This window comes from Larimichthys crocea, chromosome XIII, assembly GCF_000972845.2.
Source record: "Larimichthys crocea isolate SSNF chromosome XIII, L_crocea_2.0, whole genome shotgun sequence".
In the NCBI taxonomy this organism is placed as follows: domain Eukaryota; kingdom Metazoa; phylum Chordata; class Actinopteri; family Sciaenidae; genus Larimichthys; species Larimichthys crocea.
The window spans coordinates 18164351-18177342 of NC_040023.1; the positions used below are offsets into that span (position 1 = coordinate 18164351).

At 40.5% G+C, this 12992-nt stretch overlaps 2 protein-coding genes across 3 annotated transcripts in view; one reads left to right on the forward strand and one right to left on the reverse strand.

Annotated features, from left to right (window-relative positions):
- Positions 1 to 353: 353 nt before the first annotated feature.
- On the reverse strand, positions 354 to 4848 carry cpvl (carboxypeptidase vitellogenic like). 2 transcript variants are annotated; one of them, XM_010741905.3, is made up of 13 exons: positions 4692 to 4848; positions 4353 to 4531; positions 4109 to 4230; positions 2875 to 2989; positions 2700 to 2758; positions 2518 to 2597; positions 2352 to 2418; positions 2153 to 2275; positions 1910 to 2041; positions 1650 to 1748; positions 1393 to 1566; positions 989 to 1171; positions 354 to 898 (listed from the first exon to the last, which is right to left on the reverse strand). In XM_010741905.3, exons 1-13 carry the CDS (start codon positions 4694 to 4696, stop codon positions 800 to 802), a joined length of 1437 nt encoding a protein of 478 aa, XP_010740207.3. In that variant the 5' UTR covers positions 4697 to 4848; the 3' UTR covers positions 354 to 799. The 2 variants fall into 2 exon arrangements, with proteins under 2 accessions (XP_010740207.3, XP_027142971.1); XM_027287170.1 differs by having other exon boundaries at positions 4616 to 4828.
- Positions 4849 to 7407: 2559 nt separating this feature from the next.
- Positions 7408 to 12992, forward strand: part of chn2 (chimerin 2) — a 21859-nt gene continuing 16274 nt past the window's right edge. The window contains exon 1 of the mRNA XM_019255170.2: positions 7408 to 8069. Within this exon, the coding sequence (XP_019110715.1) occupies positions 8021 to 8069 (49 nt within the window). The 5' untranslated portion in view covers positions 7408 to 8020. The remainder of the gene's footprint in view (positions 8070 to 12992) is intronic.

Below are 12992 nucleotides of genomic sequence, written 5' to 3' on the forward strand. Positions count from 1 at the left end.
CAAAAGAATGAAATTAATACACATTGTGCATTTTTGCAACATGCAAATGGACCCCTGCACTATTTCCAGAGATGTTCAGTAATTCATTACTGAATTAATCATTTTTAGGACCTCAGTTCAGATAATAATAAATTAAACAAACTTTAAAAAATTATATTGAATGATTATAGCTGTTTTATGAAGTGGTAGTTTATTTCTGGGTATCCAAGGACAATTCGTTGCAGTGCAGTGACCTCTGGTGTTCATTTTGTTTATTAACCAACAGTACTTGAGACGAGGAATCCTATTCATCAACAGGTGCTGCCACGTCCGTAAAACTTTGCAACAGGTTGTTTTTCTAATTATTAAAGACACAGATTTAGAATTTTTATTTTTATTTTAAGACAATTCAGCTGTAGTTTCAAGGTTCTTTCATTACATTTCACCTTCAAGGCATGTAGAGACACAATGCAACATACGCCAACATTTCTCCTCACGCAATCCCAACGGAAATAAACATAATGATTTTCATTGAATTCAAGCCACGTGCCATATCATTCGCTCTTAATTTTTTACGTTTCGAGTCGCTGACTTAACATCTGAAATGTGTCATTCAGAGGTCTGGATCCATACTCAGAGAATTTCATTTGTAGTACATCTGAGTGTAGTCCAAAGCAGTCCTAAACCAAAACTGCTAAAATAACAAATCAGCCACAAAGATGATCCAACAACGTGCTGCTTTACAGTCTTTCAAATCAACAGTACGTAATCAACAGTGTGCTCTCTAAAGTGGAGGTGCTTTGACCGACACCGAAACATTTCATATCCAGCCCCGTGTTGAAAGGAATCTGTCAATCATGTCAAATGACCTCGCTGGTTGGTCATAAGGCAGAATGTGTCCCCCTCCTCGGATGATGACCTGTGTGACAAGGAGGACACAATAAAGAATTTAAAAACAGGCGTTCACAGTGCACTTTTCACATTGCTTTGACTGTTTATATCTGCTCACCTGGTAAAGCTCCTTCACTTGTCTCACGTAACCTGCCACCTCTGTGTCGCTGGGCTGAACCTTCCAGTGGAAGCGTGGAGCTGTTTTGTACTCAGCCGCCCCGGTCCAGTTGACAGTAGGCAGGAACCTCTCTGTCAGCGGGGCTGCTACGATTACATCCAGCTGACCGCTGTAGATTAAGACCTGGATGTATGTAGAAAAGGACCAAACAGGAGACTGTTAGAGGGGCTTCCTCTTGATGAAAATAAATCTCAATATCAGTAACGTGATTATACGTGAACACGTAGAGGATGTTTTCTCATCTGATTTAGTTAGAATATTCAATCGTGCTACCGTGACCTAGACTGTTGTCACGTCACAACACCAATATACAACTCAAGTGGCTAATCCTACACCACCCTCACCCTATAGTTGTCCATCAGCACCCCCAGCCATGGTTTGATAGTCTTCATGACATCCTGCAGAAGGTGCTTCTCCACCTCTGAACCATCGTGGAAAGTAAGGTTCCCTACATGGATGGCACGTCGCACCGCTGGCAGAGTCACAAATTGGGAGAAGTACTCCTGGTCTTCGGGTTCCTGTGGTGCACACAGATGTAATGGTTAGTTCAATAGCAATTTTTGCTCAGGCAGCTTTGAGCTCTGCCAGTGTTTCAAAGTACCTGACATGTCAAGTAGTTGTAGTAATTGGTGCAGCCTGTAGCATTTTGGAAGAAGGAGGGATACGGTTCCACATCACCATTCAGCAGGCTGTCAAACACCTGAAGTCAAATGTTGACAAAACAAAATGGACACATCTGTCAGACTCTGTTGTGAGTATCAGAAAGAAAAAAATATATATTAAAAATTGCATTTATGGCAAAATGTAAATCTAGACAAATTATGTTAACAGCAAACCAAAGAGGCATGCAGCATCTCTTACCTTAAAAGCCTCGATCCACTTCTCCTGTTGGATGAGTTTAACCCCGAGGTCGGTCTGCTGGATGACATACTGTTTCTGGAGCTCATCGATCATGCCTGTCTGGTACAGGAACTCACCGTAACCACCCATCATCTGAAATATAATAAAGTAAAATATTAGAGTCATCTTTCTGGTTAGTACAAGATTTAGTAACCAATTTTAATAACTAAAAGTCAAGACTGCTTGATGGCCTTGATGACGCACCATTTCTGGATCACAGAGCCCATCACCAATAGCCATCCCTACGAGGTTAATCTTCACTTTGGCAGTGGGGTTGTTTTTATGGATGTAGTAAGAAATGGCAGGAACATACTTTCCTGCATAAGACTGTATGAGGACAGAGAAGGTTAACATACTTTAAACAGATTTAAATGAAGTCTAGTAAAGTAGAAATAAAACATACCTCCCCTGTTGCATAGAACTCATTGGACTGATACTCCGGAAAGAGCTGGAAGAACTGTATTAAAGCACTTTAAAAAAGGAAGAGATGGGAATAATAAAAAAAAAAAAGTTAGTGACAGTCCCAAGTGACACAGATATTATGCTTGAGTTGAATGGCAATGTTTTACCTGTACAGATCTCTGCCAACATCGTCCTGGTTCTGAGCAAAACCTTTGTCATCTTCAGTGAAGCTGAAACCTGTTCCAACCTAGAAAAAAAAAAAGACTTGTAAGTAAATATTCACACATATAAAACACTGATGAGTAATTTGTGGCTTTTGTTTGTCTAAGGATAAATAAGTAACACGTACAGGATTGTCAATGTACAAAACTGAATATCTCGATGTCCAAGCGTAATCTCTCAAACCAACTGCAGAGACAAAAACAAGCAGAACAGAAAAATTAAACACTCCAATACAAACTATGCAGGGCTCAAGCTAATTACATCAAATGAGATTACAGCACATGATCATGTATGCTTCTTACCAGTCATGTTCTTGTACACCACATACGGTCCATGTTCCACAAAGAGACCGAACATGGAGGTGCCACCCGGCCCACCTTGCAGCCAGAGCAGGACCGGAGCTTTATCTGTGTTCGCCTGTCAGTCACAGTAGGACACACAGAAAGGTCTCAGCACCACCCAGTGGTCAGTTTATTAAACAGGACGGTTAAAAAGGAAATAAACCACACATTATTAGGACAGTGCTACGTTGTTACTCAACTTCCTAACCAGCACCAAGAGGCTCAGGAAGAGCTTCTGCCCTCAGGCCACGAGGATCCTCAACACTGCCTAGGATGAGTTATCCTTATAGTTACTGTTGTTGTTTTTTGTTATTGTCTAGAATGTTTTAAAGATTTTGAACCACCTGAGGGAGGATGATATGCAGCAAAAAAACGCATGTCAGACTTAAACCCTGGGCCAAGACCCGAGCCTTTGTACATGGGGCACAACATCTGTCTTTTGTCACCTAATATGAAAATAAGGTATAGAAATTAAGACCATGAATGTTGAAATTGTTGTGTTTTTTTTATTTATTTAAGTGCAACTATAGAGTGAAAAAAAAAGCAGGCCACTTCCTCTGTTGGTTCTGCATGCAACAGCCAGAAATCATGTTGAAATATGACAAATAAATAAATAAATCACACAGCTGCCAGTCTTGGGACATGGTGGTGATGTATCAGTATGTGTGTTAGTAAACACTGTCCCTGAATGGTAGCTGTCACACATCGTCAACTGAAATAATGGAATGAAAAAGCTTATTGGACTGAATGCAGATTTATTTTTGAGGAAGATAAATGTTAAAGCCGTGCACTATGATGGTTTATTTTAAAAAAAACAGAAGACTGATCTGTAATTCAGTGTCATGGGAGTGGCATGTGACATTGTTACAGTAAAGTATGAAATGCAGATATGACACATGGTTACTGATTTATAGCTTTGACCAAAAAAAAGAAAAAAAAAACTAAGAAAAATGTGACCTCAACACAAAACAAAGTTCACCATCATTCCTGCGCTGCAGCTGACTAAATACGCACAGTGCAAATCTTATCACAGGCTGACTCAGCACCTGAAGTTGAGCCCTAAAAATAAAAATAGAAGCATGACTCGTCAAACTTTCTGTCACGGCCTTGTGATCTACACCCAAACTGCAGCAGTGACATTAATGGAGTTGTTATTTGGAAAGCCCCTGAAAGAAAACAAGAAGTATGAGCCTACCATGAGTGCAGGGAAGAACCAGAAGAAGAGGTTGCTGTTGTATTTTTTGTTAACAGTGAGGTACCCGGCATAACTCTTGACGTTGGCACCTGGCAGATCTCCTACCAGACTCAGTTTCCTGGCTGAAACAAAAAAGAAAAGCTGTGATTGGTGCCTCATGTGATCATTACATAACTGAAACAAATACAAGCTTTGCTGGCTGCAGTGTTGTGACAGTATGCTGTGGTGAGGGATGCACGCATACCTTCATCTATGGCGCCCTTCTCCAGGTAAGGAGTGAGAAAAAGAGGAGACCCGGGGTCGGCTCCACCAAGGCCGCTGACACGGTGAGATTTCCGGCAGAAAAACGACGAGCAGCCCCGGGAGTGTGCGGAGTGCAGAGTGCAACACAGTAACAGGACACCCAGAGTTTCTCTCCACAGCCTGCCGAGATTTAAAATGAATATCATGCTCACATGCCTCGGGTCAGTGGTGATGTGTGAAGCTCAAACACTGCAGGTCACTCACATTTCAAAACAAGCCTGAGCACGTGTCTGACGGCGCGCGGGATGAATTAACAAACACACCTGGATGTCACACTCACCTCATGTTCACGTTGTTTCCGTGGCAACGGAGGGTAACCTGTAACCAGAGAGACTTCTTTAAGGTGGTCGGTCAGCTGAGTGTGTGTGTGTGTGTGTGGGCCCGACTGAAGAGTGTGAGCCTGCAACTCTGAGTCACATGATCAGCTCTGTATATGGTCATATGAGCTGATCACGTGGTAGATGTTGCAGCCCTCAGCATGGTCTTACAGGAAACTCAAGGCGTTTACACACAATTATATATAATGTTATGTATTTCTATTAAACCCTTTATGTATATAATTAATAATAATAATGGATATTTTAACCTGCACTCTATTAAACCAGTAAAAATTACTATTCCGTGTTGCATTCAGGGACACTGTCAGCTGGAGAAAATGTGAAAACAAAGTGACATTTAAAAAATTAGAAATGTTACAATGCGGGCTTATCCAACATGCACACTATTAGGACCCTGTTAGTGCAAGAAGAGAGCTCTTATTATTAATTAAACTAACCCTAACTCTACCCCTCACTCATCAGCACCTAACTCAAATAGTGATTTTAGTCTAAATGCTGGGATTTTTTTTTAAAGCTGCAGTTCTTCATTTCTTGCCACTAGATGGCAGAAGAACTCCAGAAGTGTCTCCAAGCTGACTGACATATTTATACCAAGCACCAACCTCTGGTGCTGGGAAATGAAGCCACATGAATGCAAATGAAAGCTACTAAAAAAAATGGAAGTACATAGCTCTGGTCCTAGTGACAGTTTACAAAACTACATCCTTATTATTTTTTATTGCATTGTCATCAATATCTCACATATTATCACACATCAAATATCACAGTTATCTCATTTAAATGGTAGTTGTTGTAGTCATAGTTTAATTTAAGCACACAGCATTTATTATTTTCTTTTCAGCACAAAATGTTAAAGCGCTTCCCTATAAACGATATACAGCATGTTGTTGTCTTCTGTGTGCCTTATGTAATTAGGAAGCATAAAAACTGGGACACTGCTGGTTTGGGTTTGCTTTTCACTGTCATCTCAAAACCAGAGAATAAACATGTGGGTAGAGGCACTTGTTGACGAAGCAAAAATAATCAAACCTCCACAATGGAAAAATCATTCTCAACACACTAGAAAATGAACTATTAAAATTGCATAGTGTGTTTTCTCCTCTACTAGCCCCCCCAAAAGCATATTATATGCCACCTGTTTGGCACCAGATGGCAGATAGGTACTAGCCAGCTGAAGAAGACAGTAAAAAACAAACTTAAATGTATTTTTTTAGGACCTGGTTGATACAAACCTAGAGCAAAATGAAACTGAATAATTGATTTGTATTCATCAGGTGACCAGAAATACAACACACTGGGATGATAATGTTCTTCCATGTCTGATACCACTGTATATAAGAACACTGATTGTCCTAAACTTGATTGATATAGTTACAGCTGTAAATAACAATTATTTTCAATATCAGTTCATCAGTTTTTTGGGTGATAAAATATGAATAAATGTTGATCACTGTTTACCAAAGCCCATGTTGACATGTCCAAATGTCTTGTTTTGTCCACTACCCAAAGATATTCAATTTTCTGTCTTCTGATTAAAGCCAGGGGGAAAAACCTTAAATCTTTGGAGAATTTGGACAAATTTTCTTAAAAGTGACTCAAAATAATTAATTAGCTATCAAAATAGATGGTGATTTTATAGTTGGCAATCAACTAACTCTAGATGGTTAGCTTTAAAACATTTCAGACTTACATGGAGAGCACTCATTATAAATGTCAATACCTGATATAGTACCTAAAAAATCTATTAGCACCTAACTTTGTGTGATTTTAGTATCAGTGCTGGGATTTTTAAAGCTGCAGTTCCTAATTTCTGGCCACTACTGGGATTTTTAAAGCTGCAGTTCCTAATTTCTGGCCACTAGGGGGCAGAAGAACTCCAAAATGACAGCTGCCTTACACACAACTGTGCCATCTTTATTCCTTTTACTTAATTTTAGAGTGTGGTGGTGACAGACATCTTTGATGCAGTTCACAATGGAAATAAAGAAGCTCCTCACAGCTGGGAAGAAAATCATAGACTGTGTTGTGACAGCTCAAGCGAACAGGTGAGGAGGAGGAAAATGTAACACCTTGTCTACTGCTGACAATGCAGTGTATTGTCTGATTACACTCATTTTTAAGTCTGTCTTGGTGGCCTTTTTAAAAAAAGAAATGGGCTCTTTTAGGAAGCTGGTAAGGCTTCAAGATAAGTCTTTTTTTGAGGCAGACACACATCAGCTCATTTTCTTTTCTGTAACCCATATTTGCGTACAGTTTAATTGCACACTCTGATCTGGAAGCTGCATCTTTCTCAAGGGCAGCTCAGCAGTAGTAATGACAGAGAAGGGAGTGCTTCTGTTTTACTTAAATGCCCAGATTTATTCTGCCACTGCAGAGATCAAACTGACAACCTGTTGGACACAAGCAAAATAAAGATCACAGCAACCAGCACAAGATGTTCAAGGAGATACAGTAAAAGAAGAACAGAGGCTTCAGAAATCTGTAGTTAATGTCACAAAGACGCCACATCCATCTTTTTTCTTTCTTTTGTTTAAGTGTGTTTGATCTCAGGGTAAAGGGTGAAGCCATCCCCAGCAGATGGCGCAAAACTATTGGCATTCATTCTGGCTCTTCGAACATAACATGACATAACATGACATCTGATGAAAATATGCATTGGCAAAGCTTGGAATAATGTGGTTTAGCCAGTGAGGGCCTTTGCATGAATCTCATATAACCGTGGCTTTGACGTCTGTTTTGGATTCTGCAGACAGAACTTAAGTCTGCAGTTTTTTGGGCTTCTTTTCAGGCTCGCTTACATCTGGCAAACCCTGCTCCAAACTTTCACTTTAAGAAGGCGCGTCTAGCTGCAGTGTAGTGTGTTTATTACAATCCTTAAAGTGGCACATGGAAACCATAGCTGATTTCTACATGGCATGAATCCAGACCTACAGATTCTGTCCGTCCAGTGTGCTTTGGAAAAACTGATCCACGGAGTGTATTCCTGTAGCTCTTGACTATTTTTATCTACACCTTCCAGTGTATGCGGCAGCGTGAGGGCGCACAGCGAGAGCGAGGAGGGGGGAAAAGAAGGATCAGGCGGGCGGACTCAAGACACACTGGTGGCTGGTGGGTTCGTGGACTCGAAGCGACACAAGAAACAGTCACCGGTACAGTCGTCAAAGGTGAAGCACATTGGGACGTGAGTGAAATGGAGGCACCGCCGGGGACGAGCTGCTGTGAGCGCACCTTGGCCAAACGGGAGTAACCGAGCCGTGAAACCGGGTTTGGTATGGCAGCATCCAGTAACTCAAGCCTCTCAGGTTCATCTGTGTCCTCAGGTAAGAGTTCACATAACCTAGACTCAAACTATAACAATAACAACAACAATAATAATAATAATAATAATAATAATCATAATAATAATCATAATAATAATAATAATCTGTGTGCTTTGAAACTGCTTTTATTTGGCTCCAATCAAACTTTTTTCAACATCTTATCTAACATATGCTCAGCACAAACACACGCACCAGGACATCTTCATCTTCATCCTTATCTCACCATGTGCTTGTTAACCAAACATTATTTCAGTGTCTCCCAGTGACTGCTGTGATTTAGGATGAATGATAAGTAAGAAAGCATCACCATGTGTTGTATCTGAATGCAGAGGTGGAAACATTAGAGAGAAAAGGGCACCTTCCGTGTGCAGAGGAATTATAAGGTTGTGAGCCATGCAGCCAGCCTGATGTTGGGTTTGGATGTTATCATTAGAATTGCCAATCATCTACATAATTCACTGACTGACTTTCCACTTGGCTGACTTTAACAATTATCTTTGGCTTGTGTAGTCTACCATTTTCCCAAACGAGGCACCAGGCTGAGACGTTTTCTGACATTGTAAAAAATAAAATAAAAATCCTAATGTTATGGTCAAGTGGCATAACAATTCATACTGTTACAGTGTGCACAAAACTCCAATCAGATCTCCATTGTGTATGATGAGGTGTAGTTCAGCAAGTAGCACCTATTACATATTCATAAAAAATGTCAATTTCAGGGTTCAATCTTCACAGAAGGAGAACAGAAAGTGGGTTAGCAGCTGTTCAAATAAACACAGCGTGAAATAGCAGCTCCATGCTTGTCTCAGTGTGCATTTGTTGATAAAGCTTGCTGCTCATGTTTGCTATAGGGTATAAAGTACAAACTCCACTATCACAGTGTGTTTGATGTGGAAGCTCCACCAACAACCAGAGGCGTGTGTGACGAGGAGAGGGAGAGGCTGTTTATAATACCAAGCTCAGCACTTTGTTTACTGTTTCCAACATTACATTACCCAGCAAATGAATGTTGCATGGCAAAGCTATATGTTTATTACAGGGTGAGTACATTGTATAGTATACACACTGTTTGTTTTACTTTCTTCCTCTCTCTGCATCCTGACCACACCACACAGCCAGAGTCACATTTCCCAAGGTACTGCCCAATGGGAGGGACAGACAGCCGCTTCCAAGCTGATATAGCCTGTAACAACCACATGCTTCACAAAGCATTATCTCATGTGTGCGTTTCAGAAAGCAGCGGATTTACTGTTTGACCACTGCTGCTTTAAGAGGAAAGTCTTTTCCCTCTGTGGCATTGGAGGGTTGTCATTACTGCTGGGCTCTCAATATAATTATCAGAGGTTACAAGCTGCGTTGCTGCCAGGGATAGAGTGGTTGTCACAAGGGTATTATTATTTTCATGCAGAACTCTTTGGCAGTCAGACACAACATTTGAATAATCTTGTCTATGAGGCATGTGACTCAAAAATGAATCTCAGCTCAATTTCTGCTGTCTGTTCCGGCTGCAAACAAAGTGCTCTCGGTCTAGGTATTTCATCTGCATCTAATGATAAGCTTATCTAGTAATTTTGTTTCTGAGGCTGTTGTTCGGGGCAGAGTGTGTAAATAAAGTTCATCCGACTCGTCTGTGTGAGCAATCAAAGTGTCACTGATGGCTGCTTTTTGTGCTGATCTATGATAGTGGTAATTATATTATGGGAGCAAACATTGATTTATTTATGCACTTCCTGCAAATTATTGAAATAACAGAGCAACTGTATGGACTCAAACCACTTTGTAATGTGTGGACTGCATTATATACACACAGTCTGTAACCACAGCTTTAATACACAGGTGAAAAATAGACATTTTTGAGGCCAGTCACAGCATAAAAGACAAACCGAAATGATTGCAACATGATTGCAGCATATATGTTGCAATCTTTTCGTTTCTTTTGGAAAGATATTTTCTGGCTGTTCGTCTGGTTCAGGGAGATTCCTCCACATTCTTAGCACATGGAAGCATGTACTGTACCAGCAGCACACCATTTGCAAAACGGCTCCAGGAAATAAAGCTTTGAAAATAAATTGAGGGATAGAGCATGAAAGTATGTCTTCAGCTCTGGGGCCTTAAATGACAAAATTGGTCAGGGAGGCAGAATTACAGCCATGTATTACAGAGAGGCTGTCTGCACAACACGATCCTGCACATGTTTTTGGCAAATACTGCAGTTCACCTCAAAATCTTTCCACCACCATCTATTTCTTCTTCTGTCTTTACCAGTGTAAATCATGTAGGACAGGATTTGTATCATCGGCTTACTGACATTATCTGGAAGTTTTACAACATCAGTGAGGAGGAAGTTCATCCTAATATATCCCAGCAGTCAATCCTGGATTAATTACAGTGACAGACTCTCCCAGTGGCGGTACTAAATTACTCTTTTCACTCATCTTAACTTAACCGCAATTCTTGTTAACAGTAAAACACACAGTTTCGCTAATGGTGACCGCTGCCCCAGTAGCACACAAACACACTCCAGAGAGGCACCTTTATACCTGTCACATATTATCTGGTCAGCACTAAGGCAGTGTTGAGATGCTTGTTTTGGATCAGTGTAGTACACAGATGGTCTCCCTGCTGCAGTTCTGCTGCATCCCACTGACACGATAGTGAGTGAGTGTGTGTCTTTGTGTGAGGGTCTGCATGTATCTGCAGCGTTGCACTCTCTCTACTCCAGAATGTGTCATTTATGTATGTGAATAATACCGGCTATAGATTACATAAGGAGAAAAAAAACACATAATCAAGGAGTAATTCAGTTGTTATTTGAAATTCTCTATTTGTGTCAGGTTTGTCAAATGGCCAATCCAATTATGTTTACTTCCATAGCCAAGCTTAATCACATTTACAGTTTCAGGGCCTTTGGAGAGCAATCTTTCAAAACAATAAATTGGTATGATCCCCTTCAACGAAAGACAAAAAAATGGTTGCAAATTTGCAAAGGTCTTGGCAGGGAGGGATCCACCTTACAGCATATAGAGTGAGCACAGAGTATTGAAAAAGGGAAAACAACAATTACAACTAATACCATTCCAGGCACGAGTCTGTGCAAAGTCATTTAAATCATTCAGGTAGCCCTGATCTTCCCAACAACAACCAGGCTCTTTTTCTGAATGGCTTGTTCAGTTCTAGCAGAACAAACTGCTGCAAAATGCTGCAGTGAAATATGTGGCTGTTGCACATTGATACCAACTTGGTCATCATCATTGCTTTGTCAAGGTCGCAATAACAACGACCCTCGGGATCTTGGTCACCTGAGGAGACAGAGAACACAAAGGATGTCATTATTGTCGGGGCACAATCACATCCTTAAAATGAAAAAAGATCGGAGGTGCACCAATACAAACAGAAGCTCACAAACTCATTCACCTTCTGCCACTCAGACATCTCGACCACAGCGTAGATGGAGCGGGTGCTCATAGACTCAGGAATCATAAAACTGAAACAGGACTTGGTGGAACCTAGTCTTGGTTTTTTCACAAGGTGACCCATTTCTACTTGTGTAGACCTTTAATTAAGGCTGACACGGTGAGAGTGTTTGTTTTGTTGCTTGCATCTCGAAAACAGACAGCACAGGCAATATGGTGTGGTGACGTCTGTGCAGCTTGCACAACTGTAATTCATGTGTTTGCAGATGCACCTTGAAGTCATACCCAGTATTAATTAGTAACCAGTACAGCGAGGAGAGGATAGAGGTTTTACCACCAGAGTCCAGAATACATTTTCTTGTTTTAAGCTTGCAGAGAAAAAAATGTATGAGCTGATGACTTTCACTGTCAAATGCAAATGCAGTAATACATTTTCTGTAGTGGTAAAGGGCAAATTCATCACTAATTATGTCCAATCTATCCTGGTGGGTGTTTCAGTCTTTTAAAAATAGTATAATCTTTTCCCTTCCCTTAAGCATCCAGGTTGTTAGAAAGAGAAATCCATTGTTCTCATACCACTGAAAGTATGTAATTAGTGTCATATTCAAAAGAACCTGTCTAAACATTTCAGGCTGTCAAGTGTAAATCCTGAGGACGATCCTGTTTTATGCAGGTCTGTTCACCTGGCTGTTATCTGCCTGTAATCGCAGACACAACAGACACTACATATATTGTTCCAATATACATTGATCAATCAATGTCTTTCTGTTGTCCGGAAAAGAGGAAGTGAAACATGATCCACTTCATATTACCTCTGTAAGTACTGTTTTATTATACATATGCAGCAATACCACTCCCCCAAATTACATGTTATTACATTGCCAGCTATGTAACTTAAGATAAAGTGGTCAATTACACTCTTTCTGCTGGTATTTGTTGTTTTTGTAGGGGGGGGAGTTGCAGCAGGGCTACAGCTGAATAGCTCTACTATTCCATTCGTTGTGTCACTTTAAATATTCTTTATCTAGACTTCTTTTGAATGAAAATGAGTGATGTTTAACACGATTGTGCACAAGGTACAAAATACTTTTAACTTGTTGAGCTGTGCAGCCATGTACTCGTTTGACCTCAACGCAAGTTATAGTTTCATGTGCTGAAGTTGAATTTTTTGCGTGTGCACTCTAGAGCAGACGTTATCTCAGGGGATAAAAGTCTTAGGCGAGCTCGATCTTCATTCATCACATATTCTCTTTGTCACCAAAGCAAACACCCGACGGTAATTATTTTATTGAATGCTTCTGACTGGTGAGTAATGGAGGGCAACACAATTAATAGCTGTTTCTTCAGGGGGGAAGAACCCTCCGGCTGCTCCAGAATTTTAAATTCTCCCTGATCATCAGACGCGCCACAAACTCTGAGCTACTTACTAAATCTTTTTGATGTTCTTCTGTGTGTGTGTGTTTATGATGGTGCGTGCGTGTGCTTTTGTGTGTGTGTATATATATATATA

Excerpts from the sequence above, each read along its gene's own strand:
- cpvl (XM_010741905.3), bottom strand. Across the intron at positions 4,231-4,352 it reads GAAGGGCGCCATAGATGAAG|CCAGGAAACTGAGTCTGGTA; the intron begins GTATGCGTGCAT and ends TTTTTGTTTCAG. Across the intron at positions 899-988 it reads AAGTGAAGGAGCTTTACCAG|GTCATCATCCGAGGAGGGGG; the intron begins GTGAGCAGATAT and ends CTTGTCACACAG.